We start from the raw sequence: 24,297 nt of genomic DNA, 5'->3' as shown, positions 1-24,297 counted from the left end.
GTCCGGTTGGAAAAATATTTGCTAACATTTGCCAAGACCCTGCAAAAACATCTCCCTGTCTCAGAGTGTTTTGTTCACAGCAGCCCCCAGAACAGGTAGGTCTGAGAGGCATGGCTTTGAGCATTGGTAACGTGTCATGCCCAAGGCCACTGGTGACAAGGGGATCCCTTCCCCAGAGACAGTGTTAACAGCTGCCCAATAAACCATTTATCATCTTGCCCATACCCCAGAGAGAGGACCTGTTCTGACCCGAGGTGTCATGGATCTGGACTGCTCACCTAGGACACTGGAGCTTCCCAACGGGCTCAGTGTTGTGAAGAACAGGGAGCAGGGCCTTACCTTGCTTCAGGCTAGTGAAGGGGAGGGTGTACTGCCCAATGAAGTCGTTCTTGGTTGACATGTCAAAGTCCTCCACCACAAACCGGACCAGGGCAAGCGCAGGGATCTCTATGTCAAATGTAAACTCTTCGTCCCATTTCGGGTTAAAGCCTGGGCAACACAGACAATGGAGGTCAGAGCTGCTCACAATGAAGGAAGTAAGAGATGCTCACAAGCAAGCATGGAGATCAGAGATGCTGGTAGATAAGGATGGCAGTCAGAGATGCTTGCACATGTATGGAGACTTTGCCTGACTGCCAACCTAATCTGACCTAGGCCAAAGGTCTGGTGCCGAGACCATTGCTCCCAGCTCTGATACTGATTTGCTACCTCGTATTAATAAATTATTCAGCTTAGGCTGCTCACTGCAGACCTCAGCACCATGTTCCCAGAAGGCAGCAAGGAGCAGGAGGGAGGTGAACTCAGCTCTGCTCCACAGGCTCTCGCTGGCTGATACATGAATGTCTTTGGTTTCCATTGGACCAGCTGCAAATTTTTGCAGCCCGAAACCAGGGGGGAGCAGAGAGAAGAGCCGTGCCGTTGTGTTGTGACAGCCTTCTGGGGCCTTAAGCCTCACTGAGTGCTCAAGGTACACCCATCTGTCACCACTCTGTGCCTCAGTTTCCCTGTCTGCAAGAAAGGTTAATGAGGAGTGTCTGATTATAAAAGGCATCATGAAGTCTGCGGACAAAGTGTTTTATGTCTCCCTGTATAAGGGAGACAGCCAGACTAGCCCTACTGCTTGTGGTCCGGACTCACAAAGCAAACAAAACCAAGACTGTCACATCAGATGAGAGATAAAGAGCAAGCTCGGTGCTTTCTCTCCAGGTCACGGCAGGTGCTCTTTGCAGTTTCAATAAACCACTCCCCAGAAACAAACAGGAGGAGAGGACATCCTGTTTGAAACCCTGCTGCTGTCAGCCCAGCCTGTGCAGAGCAGAAGCCCAAGGACAGTAAAATGTCAGCTGAAGCCTGCTGGTCATGGAGGGTTTGTGGACGATTCAGCAGGAGGCAGGGATCTTTCAGCTGGCCCCGAAGGTGCTGAGATGGACTTGTGGACAGTGCTAGCTGGGTTGGTGCACTTTATTTAGACTTTCACAGGATTAAATCAACTGTACTGTTCAGATAACACACATCTGCTCCTGACCCCCTTCACCCTTGGGGAAAAAAAACAGTGTTGCTGATCCCATGGGAGCAGAAATCATGAAAGCTGAGGAGAAGTCATTTGCTCTAGGACAGTATTTTCACTGCACTGACATCTGGGGGGGATTTTCAACCTATCTCAGAGCCATAGTGAGAAGCTCAGAGCTGCTGAGTCAGCAGGTTCCCACAGCCTCTTGAGCTCCACAGCTGCACTGCTGGGACCTGATCTGTGCTCACAGCCCATGCTTCAGTCCCACCAACATCAAAGTAGGTGAGCTGCTGAAGCATGGTCATGTATCTGAAACCTCAGCCCATGAAATGCAACACCCTGTCTGCAGCTGCCCCTTTCCAGCATTGAGGTTTTCATGGTTCGATTCACTTTCCGTTGGGCAACACTCCCTCCAGCATCCCTCCAGCATCCCGCCAGCCATTCAAGGGCTGGCTGTGGAGCTGGGTGTGCTGAGCAGCCCTGAGAACTGGCCCTACACGGCTTTCACTTGAGACATGATAAAAATCATTGTAGGTGACGGAAATGGCCGTAAGCTTTAGAAGCCAGGCCAGATTTACTCGAACAGGAAAGAGGAAAAGGGAAACATTGTTAGCAGGGAGGAAAATACGCGTTGGCTTTCTAGCTCTTGTCTCTTACTCCATGCAGAAAAGCAGCGTGTGTGTGTGTGTACCTGTGTGTTTGTCAGCAGGAGGGTGAGAGCTGATTTCTCAGACTCCTACTACCTCATTACTCCTGCAGGAGAGAGGGCTGAACTTGTCCTCTGCAAACTCAGAAGGTCACAATATTCAGACCCTCAGTGTATGGAGGGAAATCAAAGCCATGTTTGACTGATGAGAAATGGTCCACAGGGAGGTGAAATGTCTGTGAGATCTCTGAGGTCAGTGCTGGGTAAGGCTTGAGCCCAGCTCTTTGGAGATGGGGGCTTATGGCTTTCACCCCTCAACTGTAACATTGCTGTGATGTGCATTAAGTGCCACTTTGGCTGAGAGGAGATGCAGTGTCCCTGCCTTCTGAAGAGTGTCCCTGCCTTCTGACACTCAGAAATGTGTCAGAGCTACAGGAAATGTTCTCCTTTCGCACAGACTGTGTTACATATGAGAAGAGGCCGAGAGAGGTCAAGTTATTCAACCTGGAGAAGGATAAGGGGGTTATTATTGGCATCCTCCGCTACCTCCTTATACAGAAGATAGAGACAGGCTATTCTTACAGGTGCACAGCAAAACCACGATGCATAATGGGCACAAACTGCAACAGGGGAATTTCTGATTAAGAATGGGGATATCTTATTTTATCATGAGGCCAGTCAAAGACTGGATCACTTGAGAGATACCAGAGTCTGCAGAATCTCCATCTTTCGAGATACTCAAAATTCATCTGGGCAATACCTTGAGCAACTTGAGTTAACTTTGAGGTTGGTCCTGCTTTGGGCAGGGGCTGGAACAGACACCTCCAAAGTCCCTTGCAACCTCAATCTTTTGTGAGTTTGTGACATTTTCAGGATCAAATCAGCCTCACAAGAAGCCTTCTCTGGGAAGATCTTGGTGGGGACCCATGCATCCCAGGTCAAGTCCAACTGCATGGAGGTAAAGAGCACTTCTAAATCTCTAGCTCCACAGATTTGGTGGCCAGCCTCAAAACAACTCATGTGGCTGATGTTGTTTGCAGGGAATTTCTCTCTCCAAACATCTTAGAGAGAAAAGAGAGGAAAGAACCCCTCAAAGTAATTCTCCATAAGGACATCAGTCTGTGGGGCTAGTTCATGCCACCAGCAGTCTATAACCAGCATCCCTGCACTGAAGCAGGCCAACAGCACCTCAAGTATCTGCTTAGCGTGGCAGGCTTGGGAGCACCTGGGCAGGCCTGGCCACAGGGCAGTAGTCTTGGCAAGGAACTCTCTGCTCCATGAAACCACAGGGTTACAGCCCCATGGGAGCACAGCATGGAAGAAACCCCCTTACCATTGTTTTCAATGACTTTGGTCTGCTTCTTGTTGTTATCCTGTTGGACGCCGTGGATCTCTATCGTTACCTTAGGATCAACAATGGAGTTTTTGCTTTTGTTCACCTTGGGCAGCTGCTGACCAGAGATGATCTGTGGAGGAAGCAGAGGAAGAGGTCAGGACATCATTAGGAGGGGGGGCTCCCTGTCAAACATCCCTCTCCATGTCCAGGAGTGCAGGACCTGTTGTGACAAGCTGATGCTGGTCTTTCAGAGCCAGCGTTGTGACATCCTTCAGAGGAAGTTGTCATGAGCCAAAGCACCTAATGAGCATTGCTCCAGCTCAGCCATCTGGCTAAGGGGCAGGCAACTTTTCTAACTGTCCCACATGATCAGATGATTCTTGGAAACAACAGTGGCGACTGTTAACTGCAAGTCTGCCTGTATGTTTCTGTAACGACAGTGAATATTGTCATTAACCTCTGCTATTGCTGAACACTAAACATGTGAGTAAGTCCCTGGAGGATGAGAGCCCATGCAGGACTGAAGCAGAGACCCCAGCAGCGGGAAATTAGTAGGGTTAGGATAACATTGCCCAGGTGGGATCAGGAGAAGGAGAAGGTACAACCTACATGGCCCCCCCAGCCCCAAAGGTGGATGCTACTGAGACATTTTCCGATTTCTATTCTTACTTTAAGTAGAAGCTTCTTCTTTGTCCCCCATGTTCCTTCTGTGATGGATTTTGGATTGAATTTGGTTTGCTCATCCCGGAGGAATTCCGGCTTTAAGACATACCCAGAAAACCCATTGTCCTGGAACCGACCCTGGTAAACATCCATTTCGGTGCCTTGTGTCTGGAAATTCAGGGCAACTGCAATATAAATAAATAAATTCAGTCACTTTCAGATAAATTGATAGAAGGCTTTTTGTTCTAATTCTGTTCACATGAAATTGCACTTCTTGGACATAAACACTGTCTTTTCCATGCTTCAAAGAGCAGTGATAAACTCTGACCCTCACAGTCTGCTGCCCCTGAGGATCTCTTGCATTCAGAGATGTTACAGACAGGAGGAGTCACTACAGCCAACTCAGTTGTCCTCCTGCCTGCCACAGGGTCAAAAACTGTCCAGCATTGAATTTCTGTCACCTGGTTGGGCAACTGCATCTTTTAGATAAACCTATTCATTTCTATGCTGAAGGACTTATCTCCTGCAGTGAAGCCAGCAAATCCTTCTCAGATTGTTTCTCTGGCTTCTTAGCCTTATTATAAAACCTCCTTTCTAACACAGATATGCCTATTTCTATTTACCATCGTGAGGGGCATTGATCCCCCTGTTGGTTAGACTAGAGCTCCTCACTGTCTGAGCTCCTCATGCAGAAGTACAGAAGAAGAAGGCATGCAGGTCTGGCCTTAGTGTACCCCGAGGGACTCGATGTTGCTTCCCAGGGACTCCCCTGGTAGGCCAGACTCAATGCTGGGGAGACAGGCCAATGGGTGCTACCTGTGCCCCCCCATGGGGGCTGCAGGACCCAGTGGGTTCATATGCTGCCAGGCACATCCAGACCATGCAGGTCTACATGGCTGGGGGCCAGGGAGCCCTGCATCTGCAGCTTCTCTTGTCTGGCTGGGCCACATAGGCACAACTGGGACATCTCCAACATCCAGCATCACCAAGAGAGCCAAGCATGTCATCGCCAGCCTGCCCACTTAACCACTGCACCAGGTTTTCTGGATGAGAGCTACAACATAATTCACTTAACAGGCTCTGGGACCCTTGTTTTCATCAAATCCCTGAGACACCAATATGCCATCAGGGGCCTCAACGCTCTGGGAGTAGCTATGATGTGCTGCTTTGACTACAGGGAACAGCTCAGGCCATGGCTTGGCCCTTGTGGTTATGGCCTTGCTCTAGGGCTCAGGAGGACTGAGTTTGATTTACACCTCTGCCAGAGATTTCAGCACGCTTTTCAGTAAGTGACTGTAACTCCTGACTCCCTCCTCCTTTCTTAAATGGCAATAACTCTGCTTCCAGTGAAATTGCAGGGATGTGCACATTAATGTCCAGGAAATGCTCTCCTAACGGTTTTGAGGTGGGCCAGAATATGGTCTATGAAAAGTCATTGAGCATTGGCTGAAAAGCTGATCTCTCCCTGTGACCGCTGAGCCTCTCTGCCTGCAGACAGCTTGAGATCGCACATCTACCTCTGCTAAAGCCCCTCCATAGCCAGGTCATAGGTGACCCAGCCACGTTGACCCTCTCCAACTTCCCAGTTGCACCCACCAATCTGGCAGCCAACATTCCACAAGTCGATGGGGCTGTAGTTGGAAGAATCTGTCCTCCAGCCTGCAGGGTAGATCCGACTCAGGTGCCTGATGTTGTGATGAATAAAACTGGTTCCTACAGAAAAAAAAAAAGAAGAAAATGGCCCTTTCAGTGGTGGGGGCTACTTTTATCTCTTCTTGATGCTGCTGTATACACTGCTCCTCTGCCCAGCGAGTCTGGCTGAATGTGAACTACCTGTATAAAATGCCCTTCTTGGTAACAGCTTCTAGGACATTAAGTTATTCCCACTGTTTCTCAGTGACGTGCATCTTTTGGGATGCCTTTTCCTCATGCTTAACCATCTCTAGCTGTCCCTTTATGGGGGACTGGGACAGAGGATGATCTTTTGCCAGGGCAGAACATACATACCAGACTCCTGGGCTAGCTTCAGAGCTTTGCTCTCCGTGAACGATGACATCTCGTAGAAAGCTCGAGGATGGCTGGGGTCCTCAAAGCCATTGAAATGAACACTCTTGCAGTAGACAACTGTGTCTGACAGCTCCTTGGCCAGCTTCAAGGTATCACTCTGTAAGCAGGAAAGCATGAGGTTTGTGGGGAGTTTCTGCCGTCATACTCAAAAGTAATAACAATGTTTTGTCTAGGACCCCTGGGGCTTCTCTTCTCCACCATCTTCACATGAAAACAATGCACACTATCAACACTCAGTGGCATCCCTATGCAGAGAGAGGGTGCAAAAGGGTCAGACTGCCCTTGCCATGTCCCTTGCCCTGCATGGAGAGTGCTAATCTCTCCTCTCAAAGCATCAGTGCCCTCTCAGGCCCATCCTGGCCTGTCCAATGATATCACTGACTTCCGAAGTGTTACTACCAAGAATATTTCATTTAATCTGGGCTGTCCCTCCTTCTGCACTTATTTGCATGTTATTATATGCATGAGTATTTCAGCTTGGCTATCACAGCTCACAAGTGATTAGGGCCACAAACACAGGAACAACCCAATCAGCCTGTATTGGTGAGCTAAGAGAAGATTTCACACAACAGATGCTTTTCTCTCCCAGCACCCTTGTTGCATGATGTCCTCCAGATGGATTCTCTCTTTATTGGTGGGATACCCTTTCTGCTGCCTTCTGCACGATCATTTGTATTTCAACATCAATGGCTGCCTCCAGCTGATAAAATTCACAACTGAGCCTTAGCAATGAGTTTTCTGTACTGTTCTGGTGCCAAACATGCAAACCTGAAAATAAGGGGAAGGGAGGGATGTTTTGGCCTTCACAGAGCTTGAGCTTTTTTCTCTTGAATTATTAAGTTCTCATAATGTAGGTGTCTCCTACTCGACAGTCACATTCATTGGTGCAAGGGTGAAGTGAGAGCCACCAGCTCCCATCAGAGGTAAGGAAGAAAATGAAAGACTTCAAAATTATACACATTATTGACTACAGTTCAGAGAAAGAAATATGACCCTCAAAGAGTGAGCAAATCAGCAAGGGGAAGCACAGATCACACCAGATCCAGAGGCAATGTCAATCAGCTTTGCCATCAGTGGGGCTGAATGTATTTATATCACCTATGAACCTGGTCCATAAGAGATATGGCCTTCACAATGACCTGCAGTCTGGACAAATGAATGTCCTCACGTGAGGAACAAAAACACTGGTGTAAAGGTCAGCCTTTTCTTCCCAGAAATAGTCATCCCAATTGCTTTGGTAACCGGCCACCCCTTCCCCATAGATCCGTAGCTCTTCCCTCCCTACCTCCTCCAGGTCAGAAACACATGGTCAGTGAGGGTGCAAGTATGTCTCAAAATGTGACTAGAAAAGCACCAGCCGCTCGTAACAAACAAATTCTTGATGGTCCCATGCAAACAGATGTCTGGAAATCAGACAGAGATAGATTGAACAAGTGCACTTCCCCTGCTTCCATCAGCGCTACATGACCTGCCTCAGCCGCAGGGTCCTCCAGCCTCATTTTAAGGAAAGAAGCCAACCTTCATGGTTGGTTGGCTCTGCAAGATCTCTGTGCTTGGGACAGACATCATTGAACTAAGCAAGGACCAGGGTTCTTAGCTCCAGCTAACAATTCACCCTTCCATATCCCCAGCTGAGTAGCTGAAAACACGCTGAAAACTGTCTTAGCTGGGAACATATTAAAAGCATATTTCAATTGTTTGTTGGTTGGGGTTTTTTTGGCATGGTACAAAGCCCACCTAGAAAGTGGTTTCCCAGCATGAGTCATGGGATAGGCTAACAAGATGGGATTCCCTGATGCAGGACTTCATAGCCTTCTGCAATAGGCAAAAATCTAGTTTATAGCTTTTCTGTCTCTTCAGGTCTGCCCCATTTCAGGACTCAGTTACTTCTTTTACTTACCTTCCCCTTCTGCTGTATCTCGGTCTTTACAGATTCATCTTCCATTTCAGCTGCTTCGTCTTCATCAGAGACATCCTCAGCCTCCAGGTTGTTGTTCCCATTTGTTCCGGTGGGGTCCTCCTGCCTGCTCAGCTTCTTGCCTTTCACAAGGACCTTCCCTTTCAATTGCTGCACAAGGAAAAGTGGACAAAATAGCTGGTGATTAGAAAAGATTCTGTCCTGCCTGAAGGAGCAAGGATATAACAGCTCCTCAGCTGCAACCAGGGCCAGGACCTTTTAGAGTTGCATCAGTCACTGGTTATTATCAATAGATACAAATAAAAAATAAGTCTGTTTTTCCACTGAGGCCTTGCCCTGCCTCTGGCCAGTGTCTGAGACCACAAGCCATGAGTCTGAACACCCCAGAGAGCCCACTGATTCCCATCTGATACAGAGCTGTCCGTCCCCTCAACTAGACAACTTAAACTCTTGTGCTGTTAGAGGCAATAAAAACACACTATTCTTTTCAAAGCTGAATGTGGCTCAGCAAACAAGGCCAAGGCTGGAGGTCAGAGCTCACAGGAGCTGTTTGTGGCACTGTTTCTGCCCCTCTGCATGGCCCTGTTATTTAATCTACCCAGGTCTCTGCAATGTATGGTTATAAACACACACACAACTTGGGAAACAGTATGAGATCCATGCAGGGACTGAAGCAGTGCAGCCCTCTGCTCCGCTAGACCCTTTAATGGGGAGAGAGGTCCATTAACTTCTGGACAGGTACCTCATGCATAGCAGACACGGGATTTTAATATGTAAGGGATCTTGCAGGTGAAATCTTTGGGTGCTGACAGCCTAAGGAAGAGTTCCCAAGCCTTTCCCAAAGATACCTCCTCTTCTGAAAGAACTTATCCTGCAACTGCTACCATGGTACACCACCAATGATAACCAGCAGCATGTGCCAATGTAACACAGTTGGCTGCTGAGCTTATCCAAGGAGCACATTTCTTGTGCTGAATCAACTCATAAAACCTCAGGTGAAGGAACACATTAACAGTGCATGGTTGCTCGCAGACCACCACACCACTGATGTATCTCTTGTGCAAGATCTGACCATGGGAGGAAGGCTGAAGCCTCGAGAGGGCTGACTCTGAACCCAAACAAGGCAGCAGGGATGTTGGAAGCAGGGAGCAGTAGTGAGAAAATGACTACCTGGGTGCAATCTCCAAGTGAGTGGATTATGCTACAAAATCAGATAATTCAGCCCAGGAGCACCCCTAGATCCTGCAGCTTGCAGTGAAGTCACTGGGAGATTTGCTGCCACATGGATGTGTTCCACAGTCCTGGCTTTGGAGGGTGCTAGTTGTTCCAGAAAAATGCAATCTCAGAATTAGCCAACACAACCCCTCACTCCGAGTAGGATGTCTCCCCCCTCTCAGTGGCACCCGGTATTTGCCCTTTCCACAACAGCAAAAGCAGCGTTTTCAAATGACAGGACTGTGGAAAACCAAGGGGATTTTATAAAGCAACACAGGCATTTTGAAAGAACACTGTTCCCTCTTTGTGGGTGCAAGAAAATTGCACCACGTCTTCACAGAGACCCGCCCAACTCCTCACCACCACCCAGCTAAGCTGTGGATGAAGCTTGATTTGAGCTGAAATTTGATGCTGGCACCCGAGGCAGCAGCCAAGAGCACTTTTCTTCAGCTACCACAAATGATCTGTTTACATTGGGACACTTTCCCTGTCACTCAAAAGCTACATAAGGGCAGCTGGAAGGAAAGTACAGTTACTGGGAATAAAAGGCCCAAAGGAGCAGTCAGAGCATAGCAGTATCTTCCTCCCCATCCCCAGACCATCCTCCATGCTCCCAGACCCTCAGCCATCTTACAGGAAAAGCTGTGACCTGCTTCTTCACATCCATGGCAGGGAGGTGAGTCGGGTCATCTTCAGAGTCTCACTTCAGTCTGCTGCTCACATGTCTCTAACCACCCTCCTGTGCTCAACATCCAGCTCTTCCTTGTCCTTCCACAACACCCACTGGTAGAAGGTGAAATCCAGCTCTGCATGAGTTTCTATGCTCCTGTCAATACTTCGAACGGACAAGCCTGGAGGGGTTGCACTGGGGACAGCGGGGAGGGAAGCAGAGGAGTCTCTCTTGGCCTTTGCAGGCTGCAGATAGCATCCTGCTATATAATATGCTATTATCTGCCTCTGCTTTCTAATGTCCCCTAAGAAACCTTACCACCTCATCTCACAGCTCAACAGTAGAGAACTAGGGATAAGGTATTTGGGGCTGGTTGCTTGATTCTTAATTACCAGTAGTGCTACTAGCCCATTTGAAGGTCGTCCAGTTCAGGACAGCCTGTCCAGCAAGTGAGAGGTGTAATTTCTGGCACAGACCCATCCTAGATAGCTGAATAACATCAGCAGTGAAGGCACAGCAATGTGTCCTCCACCTCATCTCCTCACCACATCCCATACCAGGGCTGCCAGCAGTGCGTCCTTGGTGCTACTGTTATACTGTCTAGACTGTGGTTACTCTGGGAAACCTTGGATATGCTGCAGATGCTCCCCATGGGCACAGGGACAATGGTCAGCCCAACCTGTGTTATACAAGACTCTCTGTAGGGCAGTTATGGTGGTCTCCTTTTGGCCTTGAAATCTAAGAGTCCTTCTGGAGTCCTGTTGCATTGCAGAGGTTTAGCATCCCCCTGTGCAGGTGACTTCCACCGTGCCTATGAGGGAGAGCAGTCCATGTGCCACCTAACTCCAGAAGCGATCCGTTAGCTTATTGGTCCACAATGAGGGGTGAGATTCACCCCAAAACAGAGCATTTTCATCTCCATTTCCTGCAGAAGATGCTGTTCTAGAGTAGCATTGCACTGAATCCACCCTGCAGAAGATGCCCGTCCCAAACGTTGTCTTACATCATTTAATATGGGTGCTAGGAAGCAAAGTCCAAAATCTGAGTGCTTATCTTCTTTAACAAGTTTTTAAATAAGCTGATACACACAGAGACAAGCACACACACACACTTGTTCCATCTCTCTTGGTTCCCCTTCATGTGATATTAAGTATTTCTAGCCTGAGGTGAAAGAAACTCAGCTCATCAGTTGAGCTCCGTTGAGCAGATCCCTTGTCTTAGGAAGAAGTGTTAGCTGAAATACTCGATAAACATTCTCTAAGTAGACCATAAAGCTATTCCAACTGCCTGTGACAAGCCCAAGGTTGAATACAACTTAAGAAAATGGGAAAGGCTACAAGAACACTGGACTCTACTGAGAAAATACAGTGGAGTGGCTGCTGGAAGAGGTGCAACTCTTTCCCTTCCTCATGTGCCCTGTAAAACACATTGCCTTAGTTCTCCACAGGTGGAGCTCCCCTGCTCTCCCACCTTTTCTACTGCGTGCTGAATGAGCTCAGCTCTGCAAATGAAATGGTTCTGACACATGGCTTTGCTTCCTTTGGGAGTCTGTGAATTGGGACACGGCAACCATCTTAAATGAAAGCACTGTTCATTTTATCAGAAGGAGCAAAGCTGTAAAGAGCAGAGGATTTTAAAACATCTACATACACACGTTTATCCTGCCTGAAAGTTTCTTGCCCCTATTAGCAACCTGAAACCCATGACAAGGTCTGATTTCCAGTTTTCCTCTCAGTGGAAGTGGAAGATTTGTAAATTGATCCACCTCATCAAACTTTCTGTGCCTTCAACACCTTCTTTAGAGTCAACAGAGAGAATTAAATATTCCCAGGGTGTGTTTCTTCTTGTCTATTTGGACAAACACTTACGAGGAGGTGGGCCACACCTCCAACTCCCCCGGCTGTATTAACTAGTTCTCAAAGGAGCCCAAAGTGAAGTGCTCACATACATGGATATACAGGGTCTGTGCACTGCCACCTCACATCCCACTCTCTGGATGAAGATACCCATCTCCCCAGATTTCTGAGCTGTGAAGATTAACATGTTCACATTCATAATGAGATGTGCAGACCAGATGCACTGATTGATATCACATCTCCATCATGTATGTCTTTCAGCATAGTTGTAAACTGAAGTGCTGCAGTGTTTAACAATGAGCAGCACCACAGGATGAAGAGAGTCTCCAGAAAAGGGGAAGAAACACATTATCAAAGGAGGTTTTGAGAGATTTGAGGGAAACTCAGCTCAAGAACTTCAGCCAAGAAGATGCACTGCAGACAAGGCTGACACAAGCTGAGCCTACCTTGGAGGAAGACATAGATGTGGATTTAGGCATAAGGCACCATATTCATGCTGAGTGTATGGTGCAAAAGCAACCCTCCCGGGCAGACAGCTCCCAGGGTCCATTGCTGACTTAAGAGACCTGTGACTGAACATGGTCTGGACTAAGCTGAGACAAATCTAGAGGCATTTTCTGCCTTGCCATGAGCACAGGGCAGAGCATGTCAGCTGCCCGGCTACTGACACTAGTTGTGCTGAGCCCTGTATTGCACTGCTATACTGGAAGTGGTTCCTGAGCTGCATGGCCCAAAGTGATGTCAAATGGGGGGACTGGACACAGTAATGGATGTGACTGATGGGACTGTTGGTGGCACAGCAGAGGTGTGGGATGGTAGAGTCCCCTGCCTGTCCCTTGCACTGTCCTAGTTCACATAGCAGAAAGGCAGAGGAAAAGTACTAGAGGGAAAAAGATAGGTTTTGCTACATTGGCAATTTTTCTCCCTTTAAGCTAAATGGATCAGTCCCTCCAATGGAGCACATCAGCCCAAATCCATTCACTAAGGTAGATACGGGCTCTCTAGTTCCATCTGGGAACACGTGTCGGTCTGGACAATCGGAGCAGGAGGTTAGATGAGCACAGGAACGGGAAAAGCATCTTTGGGAATCTGGGGTCATTCCCTTACACTCACATCACACATTTCTTCCCCTGGTGTTTCTCCTTTCTGTCTTCATATCATTCCTCTGGTCACAAGGCAGTGTTTTGAAAAGCCATCAGCAGCTTTCCCGATCCTGCACCAGGCATAAATAGCAAGCCAGGAGGTGACACTGAAGCCTTTGATTTTTCCAACTCAGTAACAGCTGGTTACTAAGGCCAAAAGAGACCTGTCTCCATGTTGGGTGTATCCTCACCCTGGGAGAGCCACTTCTTAAATGAAGGCACCTTGTCTGTGCCAGTGCAAAGGTCCTGCTGAAGCAGCAGCAGCATTAAAAATTATGATTCATCCTGATTTATTGCACTGGAGCCTAGGGACGAACCCAGATCAGCTTCCCTCTGTGCTAGGCATTGTATCAAGCGAGGCATGACACTCCCAAACAAAAGGGGAAAGTCAGAAAGGGAAAAGAGAGAAAGGGAGAGGGAGAACAAATATAGAAGATATTTTGGGTGGATCGTTTTCCTCTCCTTTCTCCCCTGCTGACTGCCAGTTTTATCCCACCCACAAATTCCTTCCAGCTCTGGCTAGGCATGCTCATCCAATTTTTGGCAAATGATTTCTTTAGCAAAGAAATGCAATTTAAAGGGGACTGCAGCTGTCCACATAGAATTCTGTTTCTGCAAAGTGCTTAAGAGAAAAGAAAGAAAACACAAACCCAAAGGGTGGAAGCAGATGAATGTTTCATTTTGGCTTCTGTTTTGGAAACTTTTTTTTCATATCAAGATTCCATGTCCAATTTTTTCTGATTGTCAGCTAATGATTTTATAGTGGCAGTCCACTGTTGAGAGCTATACATCTTCCCCCTGCAGGGCCCGAGCTCAGCTCCCAGATTCATGGCTGCCCTGATTCATGGGAATCAAAGGGACATCTCTATGCAGCCTCCTGCCTCCCCTTGTCCTCCATGGACATCTCCATTCTCAGTGGGAGGACACTTCGTGCTTGATACAGTTTTAGGCTACCTGTACTGGTTCTCCCCTTGAGTTTTGAGGGGCAGGCAATCACAGCTGTCCTTCCAGCCCTCATGGCTTCCTAACCAGCAGTCTGGATCTCCACAGTAGAGCACCCAAGGTGGAGGGGAGTGCATGGTACATCACTCAGCACAGAGCAAAACATCTCACCTACCATGAAATCAGGCAGTGTACAATCTTGCTGGATTAAAAACACAGAGACACCTTGTAGTCACTCCGTGTGGTGCTAATCTTCCTTGCATATGCAGCAACCTAATATTGCTTCAGAGGATTAGCCTGAAGACGGTCATATTCAGCTTTGGGGTGTGGGGACCAGACATAAGACAGTCCCTCAGGGTTCAGCTCCTCTGGGATAAGCCAGAAAAGCAACCTCCTCAAGGGATGAAGGACATTCCCTGGCCTTGATAAACAGACCAGGAATGTCCTCAGTCCTGCAGGGATGTCTCCTCTGAGATCTTAGACAAAAAACAAGGAGCAACAGGGAGTTTTGTGCTTGCTATGCACAGGCTACTTCTAGATACTCTTATTTCTTATTCTACCACTGCCCACAGACAGTCTCTGTTCCTCAGCAAGTGCAGTTCCCACCAGTCCTCAGGCATATTGTCCACTACTTGGCACCCAGCAAGAAGACAGATCTCTCTCTTGTCCCACCCTGAGAAGGCAGAAAGTGCTAGAGTGGCCTTGCTTACCTCTGGGGAGGGGAATTGGGATTTGTTTCCATCGACTGGGGCTACCAAGAGCATGTCCTGCAGGATCGTCGTCATGTGCTGAGCCATGACCTTCTGCTGGTCAACGCTGCAGTGGTTCTCCAGGGAGATGATGACAGGGTATGGCGAGGTCTAGAACAAGACAGCAACATACATCATCAGTGAACTCTGCAATTTCACCAGTCGATAGCAATTGATATAAACTCCAGTGCTGTTTTATCTGGAAATAAACGTGTCAACAGTAGGGTCTAGTATTCTGCTAAAATGAGGATTTGTTACAAATAGGCAAATTTAACTGTGCAGTAGCTACTCATATCTCTGCTGATGCCTTACAGAGATGATGATCCAGTGGACAGGGCACCAGGCTGGGTCAGGATGCCTCCCACAGATTTGCTGGGGCACTTTGATGAAGCTCCCTGTGCCTCCATTCTCCACTTGCACTGTGGATCAGAGAACCTTCCTACCTCAGAGGAAGGACTGGGAAGGGAGGCTTTGAAATCACTGGGTTTGCTCAAATCCTTAGGTGACATGAATCCTTCCTCCATTTGTGCATAGACCTGATCTGGTTTCCTGTGGCCCACCCTAGTCATTTTGTGTGCTGAAGGCATTGTCGTTGTCACTGCTTTATAGCCCCAAACAAAACTTGATACTAGTGCACTGAAGGAAAATAGCAGGAAGCCCAGTGAGTCTGGACAGACCCAAGGTTTTCTAAGGGCTGCTGGCCCAGCACTGCCATAGAAGACTCCAGACCTACTCATTCATTTTAAAGCAGAGTAGAAGTAGTCCTTCGCATCAGTCCCTCCAAAACACATGCACATGGGTTCCTCTAAACTAGGAATGGACCTTGAGACATGAAAGCCACACAAATCATGGGATTGTTTGCTTTTTCCACCAGGTATGCTCAAGATACTGGGGATTATTTTCATTGCAGTGGGGTCTAGGATGCAGATGTACTGGTATAGATTCAAACTCATCCTCAGATAGTGCCCTGCCTATCCAGCAACTCCCAGGAATGGATCTCTGCAGAAAGCAGAACATGGATGCCCAGAGAGAAGGACACATCTTGTACCCATGGGAAATGCTAAGGTGAAGTCTTCACTGTTTATGGTCTCTGGTGGGAGGGCAGAGACCTACTATCAGTCTTGGGTTGTGCAGTATGAGAAATCTTAGAGGCTCCCTCATCCTTACTTTGAAAGCATAGTTCTTGATGGCCTTAATGACATCGCTGAAGAGGATCTTGGAGGTGAGAGTGTAGCCATGATAAATGATGGGCTCCGAGTTAGGGCCATCCCAGCAGTCCAGTTCCACACATCGGCAGCCTTTGGTGAGGGCTCTGGAAACAAAGAAGGGACCTGGTTGGGTTCTAAACCTTCTGCTCTGTCTCAAAATGAGAGTGCATCAGGCACAGGTATTGCCTGGGAAGGCTGATGGGAAGTTCAGGGAGCAAGGGAGAAAAGAGGAGCTTGGAAAAACAGGAAAGCAGATGGAGAAAGGATGGGATCAGGAGAGCTCAGACTCAGCAAAGAGAGCTCAAGGTTGAGCAAGGAAAGCACAGTGGGATCTGAGAAAGGACGTAGTGAAAGTCCAAGGTAAGAATTATCCAAAGAAGAAGTCATAGTGAGTGTCAGATGAGAAAGGACACTCATGACTGTGCCCCAAGTCTTTTCCCAAAGATGGTGAAGAGAAGATCAAGAGTGGCTGCATTGGAAGAAAGACAGTAAGACAGTCAGCCTTAGAAACCAGGCCACAAAGCCTGGATTATATGACTTCATCATCTAGATCTGATAAGACATGAGAGATGAATCCTCAGAGCTGTCAGGGAGGAAGCTGTGGGAACTCCACCATAGCTGGCGAGACTGCTGAGGGCCAGTTTCCCAAACTAAGTCTACAGACTGAATTTCCACTCAGAACTCCCACCTCTACATATCCATACTTTCATTTTAATTTACTTTCAAATGTAGGTTCCCCCTGTACAGACTTATCTGTCTAGGAGGTGATCTCGTCTCTTTCTTTTACAGTAACTCCCTATACGTTTCAGATAACACAACTCTTTTAACTCATCGCATTAAGAATCATGGGGGTTTTTTTACAATCAAAACATAATTCTGTAATTTTAAGATACTGTAAGAGGAATTCAAACAGCTACTGAAAAGCACCTTGTGCCAGATTTCACTCTCTACTTGTCTGAGCTTGTGACTCTAGTCAGTCATTGCTCCCTGAGAATCAGATAAGTAATAAACAAAGATAGAATTGCAGTGCTTGGCTGACTTATAAGGAAACATGGTCTCATTTCATAAAAGTACAGGTCATAGCAGAAGAAATGTAAGGTGGTTGTGCAAGTTAGTAAAGGCTACTGCAAACATCTGACCATGAGACATCAGACAGAGGTCATTGTTAAAGGCAGAAGTAGGCAACTCCTAATGTTCTGTCCAGGGATGCTGTGGGAGCACCTGAGCTGATAAAGAGGCACTGGGCATAAGTTTCCTGATCACCCATGCTGCTTCATTAGCTCACATTGTACCTCTTTTTTTGGACTGCTCCAACTAGGTCTCTCCAAAATAAACCCCAGCATGCTTCTAGGGATAGTCCATGCCAGGGGCTACTCCCAGAAGGCAGTGCAGATCATAAACATCATGACAGCATGCATCATTTTGGCTCCTTCCAGTCCCTATACAGTCCTGCAGCTCTATCCCAGAAATCTTTGCACCTTGTAAGCTTCTTGCACTCTCTCATGCCATATTCTGGGGAATGCAATATACCCCCTTCAGCACTATGCTTTGAAAACCCCATTCTAGAGGGTTGCAATCCAGCCTCAACATGATTGCAGATATTTTAAACTACTCCCAAATGTAGTAATTATACATCTTACAGTCAGGTGGACACCACATGGGGCCCAGCAGAGACCCAGGTCAAAGTGTTATGAAAAGAAGGGCATGGCCAACCTGGTTTAGAAACAGCTCACCCTGATGTGAACATGGGCCAGTTCATATTGCCTGGTCTCAAGGTGGGAGATTGTTTCTTCGTTCTCCTGCATCTAGCAGTATAGATGCACCCTATGTCTTCTGTAAGAAAGAGGTCAACCTCTCACACACACACATACATTACCTGATATAGGCTTCTGTGCTGCTTGGACCTGTGAGCTGGTCTTCCATAAGATAGGTGTTGTGTGAGGATGACACGAAGTAGTGACTGAGAGGTTGAGTCATATCCTGGTAAACTTTACGGTGGGAGGAGTTGAATATATTCCCATCATCGGACAGCAGGTACATCAGGAAACCATCTTTGGTCATGGCGTTACCCCTCTTGGCTGCCAGATAAATAGACAGAAACCCCATACTGAAAATCTGACACCATCAGGTTGTGCCATCATCTTCACCATGATGCCTACTGCTCTCCAGAGGATCTCAAAGGCAAAATGTGCTCCCTAGGCATTCAACTAATAGTAAAGATATTGATGCTGTTCAGAAGATGATGACAGCTTCATCTGCCTGAAAATGCTTTTAAAACCCCTTCACAAGCATGGCTTTTTACAACACATACTGTCCTTGATAAAACCTTAACAGTGTCAAAGACGGCACTTACCTCACCTGTCTCTAGAGATTTACAGTTAAAAATCTCCATTTGAGCACTTCAACCTTGCTTCATGCCAACACAGAGAAGTTGTCAGATGTCTAAACATAGCCAGATAAATCCTGTCTAGATTATCCAAAGAATACGTGATTTGCAAAGAGTAAATGCAAATTACCCAACTCTGGGGAGAAATCGAGATCTCCCCATCTTGAGGGACTGAGCTAGATCTCAGTCTAATCCCCAAGTCTGACATCTGCAAAGCATTGTCCCTCTCCTGAAGGTATACCAGGATAGTGCAAAAACAGCCTATGATCCTGTGTTTGTTTCTTGAACATGTCCTCCAAGGTGCTCCAGACTGATGATTCACTTAATTTCTGAGCAGAAAGACAGTTCTGTGATTGGTCTCCTAAACAGCTGTCACCTTCTTGGCCCTCTACTCGGAGATCTCATCATCCAGTGACTTTTCAGATGCCCACATTCAAAAACATCTGCCTCCATTCCCGCTTGTGGAGAACAGAAATATTGCTACGTTCTTAACCTTGCAAAGCCACATGAGGTCTTGACATTTGAATAAGCCATCAGAGCCCTTCCCTCAGGAATTTCATCACCCTCTAGCCAACTCTATATCAGTCCCTCTCTAGCTGCTTGGTGTACCCAAGTCAAAATCGAAGAGAAATATTTCCTAGGCTCTCCTGTGCCCTCCTCTACTAGAGCTGCTAACGTTCCCCTAGAAGACTGGTGTTTTAGAACCAGCTGCAAGGAGAAAAATGACACATGGCTGCAGAAGAAAGCAGCAGCAAAGTAATTCATAGTTCATCAGCCATAGTTGAACCAAACCATCCAGGGTTTCCAACCTACCTCTTTCATTGGGCTCATATCTCTGAATTAAGGCAGGGGCAGCAACAACAGCATCTTCTTCTTGCTGAGTCTCATAGAGGAACCTCACAAGGTTCTGGCAGGACATAAACCCTTCTGCATCTGAGTACTTTTGGAAGATCTTGTCTATTTCCTTCCTCTCTGTCAGTATCTTGTAAAATTCCTCTATCTCATCATCCTCCAGAGCCTCTGTTTTGGACTTGTCACAGTGCTGTAAACGTAGAGAGGAGAAGGAGTGAAAACCTTCTTTCCTTCTGGCATATGCCAGCCGTAATCTGCACCAGGGCTACACAACGCAGAACACAAAATAATTGGAAAGGGTTACTGGCCAGTGAATGAGAAACACTTGGTCAATGACAATGGTTCTCATTGACAAGGCCAACAGTCATATAACAGTTACAATGATTATTATTTACTCATATTATCAGTGTGCCGAAAAGCACCAGGCATGGCCTTGAGCTCCACTGCACTGTGTACTGTGCAAACCGTAAGTTAAAAGGACAGCTCCTGACAATCTAAGTACAAATCAAGGCTTAAGAGAAATGTACCTCTTGATCTCAAGAGGTGGAGGAATATAGGGAAACAATCAACTCAATGCATCTTAAACTACATATATATATATATATACACACACACCCCCCGCTTCCAAGTGTTTTTCCCTGCAAATTTCAGCAATCAACCCACTTCTAGTTAACGTTCTGCTATTATGATGATTCCCTCTCCCCCAATATCTAAAACAAACAAACAGATCCTTAAAAGTGGTGCCCTCATCTCATACAGCACACTCACATCTTACATTGCAGGTACGTCTCAAAAATCTCATTTTTGGCATGGACGCCAAAACCCCTGCAGGACATGACTTGCCTTACTTAGTCTTTGGCCTAAGAACTTCTCTTCTTCAGGCCTGAACTTGGAACAGAAAGTGTGCCCCAGGCCGCTCAGAGGAGGTTGTGGTGCTTTTCATTTCACCCTTGCTATGGACAAGTTGCTATCAGTTACTACAGCTTAGCTGATGTATGATAACATGTCAAAACATAGGAATTAAATTGCTTTCTGTCTTTGATCCCTTATGACAGATAGAGCTATTGTCCTGGGTTTTGTGACCAAAATGCATGTCTCAGTTTAACCAGTCATCATACTAATCTCAACCTAACTCTGATCATGCTAATGATCTCAGTGATGGCCACGGTGGCTTTGGCAGTGCCCCAAGCAAGATGATAATGAGGGACATTCATCCCCTACAAACCCTCCACTGGAGTCCTTCACTATCTTTTTATGGTGCACATATAAAGCCAAATAAAATTATCATGATGCACAGCATTTCACAAACTGAACCAATAGCCAAAAGTTCAACTTGTCCTGACTTCAGAATCTGTTGGGTAGAAGCTATAGGCTCATCATAGAATCACAGAATCTCATCTCAGGGATGGGACAACCTGTGAAATGCTCAGTACTACAGACACCTTCAAATTAGGTTTGAGCAGTCCGGGAACTGTTTTGTCCTTGCTGCCTTCTACATCTATGATCCTGTGCTGTGGCTTTGGCAGATGTCATAAGCTAAGCCGAGCATGATGCTTAGCAATTGAAAAAACAAATATAAAGAGGGAAACCAACTGGCAGAGACTGCAGGGATGCCATGAATGACAGACATTCTTTTTTTTAAGAGGCAACAGGGAAAATGACATGATGTTACTTCTAGAAAAGTGGCATTATTCGTGATGTGCCTTGGGAAGTTTGTTCATTAGTGGCCATTGAAGGTTGCGATAGAAATAGGACAATGGCATTGGCATCAGTCATAATCCAGGACAGATCAGATGCACAGTATAAAAGTGAGCTCCTTCTGTTTGGGCTACAAGAGCTGCAAATTAGAAAGAGAATCTCAACCCAAAATACTGTGCTTTACCTCACTTGTATGGATAATGAACCATGAGTTCTGAATGAACCTTGGCCTGCCAGAAAAAGTCAGAACTTTTTTGATGCACCAGAATGAATATTCAGGTTGAAATGAAGTGAGCAATTAGAGGAGCTTTGCACAGTTCCTGGTTGCATTGCATATGTCTTACTCAGGTGTGTCTAAAACCTAGATGTGGACACAGAGTTATGTGACGAAAAGCAAGAATAATGTGAGGACGTGCCCTGTAGCTCTCTCTTGAATCCTTGGTCACTGTTGCTTCCTGTGACTAAAGGAAGAAAAACTCACTAGGACCGAAAAGATCACCCTTTTAATATGCCGTAATGTCTCTCAGTCCATCTAAGTTGCGGTAGTATGTAAACTGAAAATGTAATTGCTTTAGGAGGAAGACAGACTCTTCCTGGAGGCAATTCAGCCCACAAGATATCTGAATTAACCTCCCAAGTGCCTCTCTTTCCAGTGGCTATACAGGAAACTTACAACAATTACATGCCTAATGAAGGTACTTCACCTAGCTGCCTGCATTTAGATGGGTTGAATCAAGGTTCAGTAATTACTTGGAGTCCTTAAGCAAAAAAAGAATTGAACTTCATCAAGTTTCCACTCCTAGAGCTCCCTTGCAATAGCAAGAGGTTCATTGAATGAAGAGGAGACTGCGTCCCTGAAAAAAAAGGGTGGCTTTTCAGATGTTTGATATTTGAAGATGTAGGGAGTGATTCATCTGATATGTGAGATGTATCCTTTAGGACGAGGTAAATCGCACCCTGGTCTCCATTATTGGCTTGACCTGTACAGACAGCAAAGGAAGTGTAAACATTGGTCACTACTTCCAATGTAGGTGTCTGCACTGGAGACATCTGACTCAATCAGAGGAATCCTAGCCTTATTGCTATTGTTCCACGGTCTTCCTGAGCAGGGAATAAAGCATAGGATATGCCAGCCAGAGCGGTCATTACATCTGGAAGATTTTGCAAGCTGAAATTCTTTAAGATCTGCTGATGACCGTCCCCCAGTTCTTGCAGTTACCAGAGAAAGAAAGAAACCCTCATAAAGCAAGGATTAGGAAACTTGTACCTCCTTTGGGGGAAGGCCCTAGTGAGATCTTGCCAACCTTCCCTGCTATGTGCTTACAGGCAGGAGCAGAAGAACCTCCCGGTGCCCAAAACCACCCACATGTTTACCACTCGTCAGAAAAAGCATTTCTGAAACTGCCCACCCATGAATTCAAATCCTGCTTCGGTCAGGATGGAAGCCTGGAAATTATCCAGATGTTTTATCTCACCTCAGCAGGAAGGATTCTTTAGAGAGAAACCAAAAGCTTAACAACTGAGACATTTTCATTCCTTTCGTATGTTCTGATAGGCTCAGCCAGCAAGCCAAATCTTGAGAATTTAGAAGTGTATGTCCCTGACCAGACTAAATATGCCTTGGGCTATTAAATCAAAGAGGCTGGTCCAGGTCTGGGTTCAATATTATGTATCTATCATGAATTTGGAGGTTTTTTTCCTAATTTGCATTTTTCTTTTGTTTACAGCTGACACTTTGCACCCTCCTCCTCTGAGAAGGTGAGGATCTGGGTTCATAATTGTAATCAAACCAATGTCAGCCAGACTTAGGCATTGACATGTGGTTGTGGCACACAGAACTCCTGAAACACCTGGGACTCACAGTGCACTTGAACTTTGCTTTTCCCTTTTTCTCACATTATCCATGTTTGCATCTCATCTTCTCTGAATCCTGGCAAAATTTGGCATCAATGATAAAGAAAGACCTTAACACACCTTCATTAAAAGCCTTGTGCTGGCCTAACTTAGTTGCTAGTGGGAATCTGCTGAGCACCAAAAACTGAGAGTCCTTCCTTGGTACAAGAAAAGATGCTAGGAGTTCACTTTAGCTCAGGTCTCCAACCAAAGCTGAAAGCTGTGGGACACCTTGACCCCAGCCAACAGCAAATACTTTATCTGCTTGCTGTCATTACCTGGAAAATCTTCTTGGCATGATAGTCATCGACTTCAATGTTCACTTCTTTCAGGAAGTCCTTGAGCTCTTTCAAGCTCATCTTGTTGTCTTTGTTTTTATCAGCTTTCCGCAGGCAGGTATGAATCCAGCTGCAGGATGATGTAAGGAAATCTTTCCAGGTCAATGCCTAGCCTAAATACCACCTTTCTGCTGCCCATGGTGGAGGGGGAAATCTCTTCTAAAGGCTCTGAACCACCTCTCCAGCTGCGGTAAATCAGCATGCTACCACTGAACAGCTTACACCATCTCACCTTCTGCTCTGAAAGAGCAAAATGGTTCTTTGGCAGAAGCAAAATGCGCTGTAGTACAAGCGAACACGACCCAGGAGAAGCTTTTCACCATCTGGCCAAGGATAGATCAGCTCTCTTTACCCTGTAGGAGTTTCTGGCCACAGCCAGAATCAGTCTGATTTCTCTTTTGTGACAGAGAGTGCATTCTGCTCCAAACTGCTAAAAGGGAATAGTGGAAGGGTGAAAAGAGCTCCCAAGTGGAGCTTGGTAAACTCATTGTTACAGATTTGATCAATACTCAGTAAATCAAGGTGAACACTGAACAGAGATTCTCCAAAAGAAGCATTAATATAAATTTTTTTACTCACCTTCGGATTCTGTATTTATTTAGGGATTTCTACGTATATGTCTTAAGAACTTTGTTGTGAGCAGAATCAAACCAAACTTTGTGGGTCTTGGCTTCCCCTTGTGAAATGCACAGGATCTTTTACTGTATAATACTGCGATAATAGTTCACAAGAACTTGGCTTGTAATAACTTTAGTATATCTATGGATCTGGAGTAATTGCTATGAAAAATGAGCTTCTTAATGTGATGCTAGTTAATTTGAACTGGGTCTCCCATGTTTGTTCAGTCTCTTGGGAAAATAATGTTAGACAGTTGAGACAGATACCTTGCAGTTTTAAACAACAAAACATGCCTTTTACATCATGGAACTGACTCTCTCTAATTTGCTTTACTGTCAAATAGGAAAGGTCATCCAGAAAAAAATCTCCTATTTTTCAATAGAAGAATGATCAAAGTAACAACCTGATCTCCACGAACGTAACCTTCCATGTCTTGCATAGGAAGCATCGCTTCAAACTCATTCTAAAGAAATGTTTTTAAAAATGCCCAATCTGGGTGTTAAGCAGAGTAACCCTCAGGATTAGCAAATACCAGCTGTGGCATATAGTACCATAACATTGTAACTGGGTCTTTCAAAATAACCCCAAAA

General features: G+C 46.2%; 1 protein-coding gene across 2 annotated transcripts in view; it reads right to left on the bottom strand.

Moving 5' to 3' along the window:
* Positions 1 to 24,297, bottom strand: part of PLCD1 (phospholipase C delta 1) — a 56,304-nt gene that overhangs the window by 1,594 nt on the left and 30,413 nt on the right. For both annotated transcript variants that reach the window (XM_068405202.1, XM_068405201.1), the window contains exons 4-14: positions 23,030 to 23,159; positions 19,122 to 19,350; positions 17,799 to 18,000; positions 15,882 to 16,026; positions 14,676 to 14,825; positions 8,123 to 8,290; positions 6,163 to 6,319; positions 5,752 to 5,868; positions 4,162 to 4,340; positions 3,490 to 3,622; positions 340 to 489 (exon numbers count right to left, since the gene is read on the bottom strand). In XM_068405202.1, the coding sequence (XP_068261303.1) occupies positions 340 to 489; positions 3,490 to 3,622; positions 4,162 to 4,340; positions 5,752 to 5,868; positions 6,163 to 6,319; positions 8,123 to 8,290; positions 14,676 to 14,825; positions 15,882 to 16,026; positions 17,799 to 18,000; positions 19,122 to 19,350; positions 23,030 to 23,159 (1,760 nt within the window). The remainder of the gene's footprint in view (positions 1 to 339; positions 490 to 3,489; positions 3,623 to 4,161; positions 4,341 to 5,751; positions 5,869 to 6,162; positions 6,320 to 8,122; positions 8,291 to 14,675; positions 14,826 to 15,881; positions 16,027 to 17,798; positions 18,001 to 19,121; positions 19,351 to 23,029; positions 23,160 to 24,297) is intronic.

The sequence above is a fragment of the Nyctibius grandis genome, chromosome 7, assembly GCF_013368605.1.
Source record: "Nyctibius grandis isolate bNycGra1 chromosome 7, bNycGra1.pri, whole genome shotgun sequence".
Lineage (NCBI taxonomy): Eukaryota > Metazoa > Chordata > Aves > Nyctibiiformes > Nyctibiidae > Nyctibius > Nyctibius grandis.
Note: the sequence above shows the minus strand (reverse complement) of the source record. Positions and strands in the feature narration are given on the sequence as shown.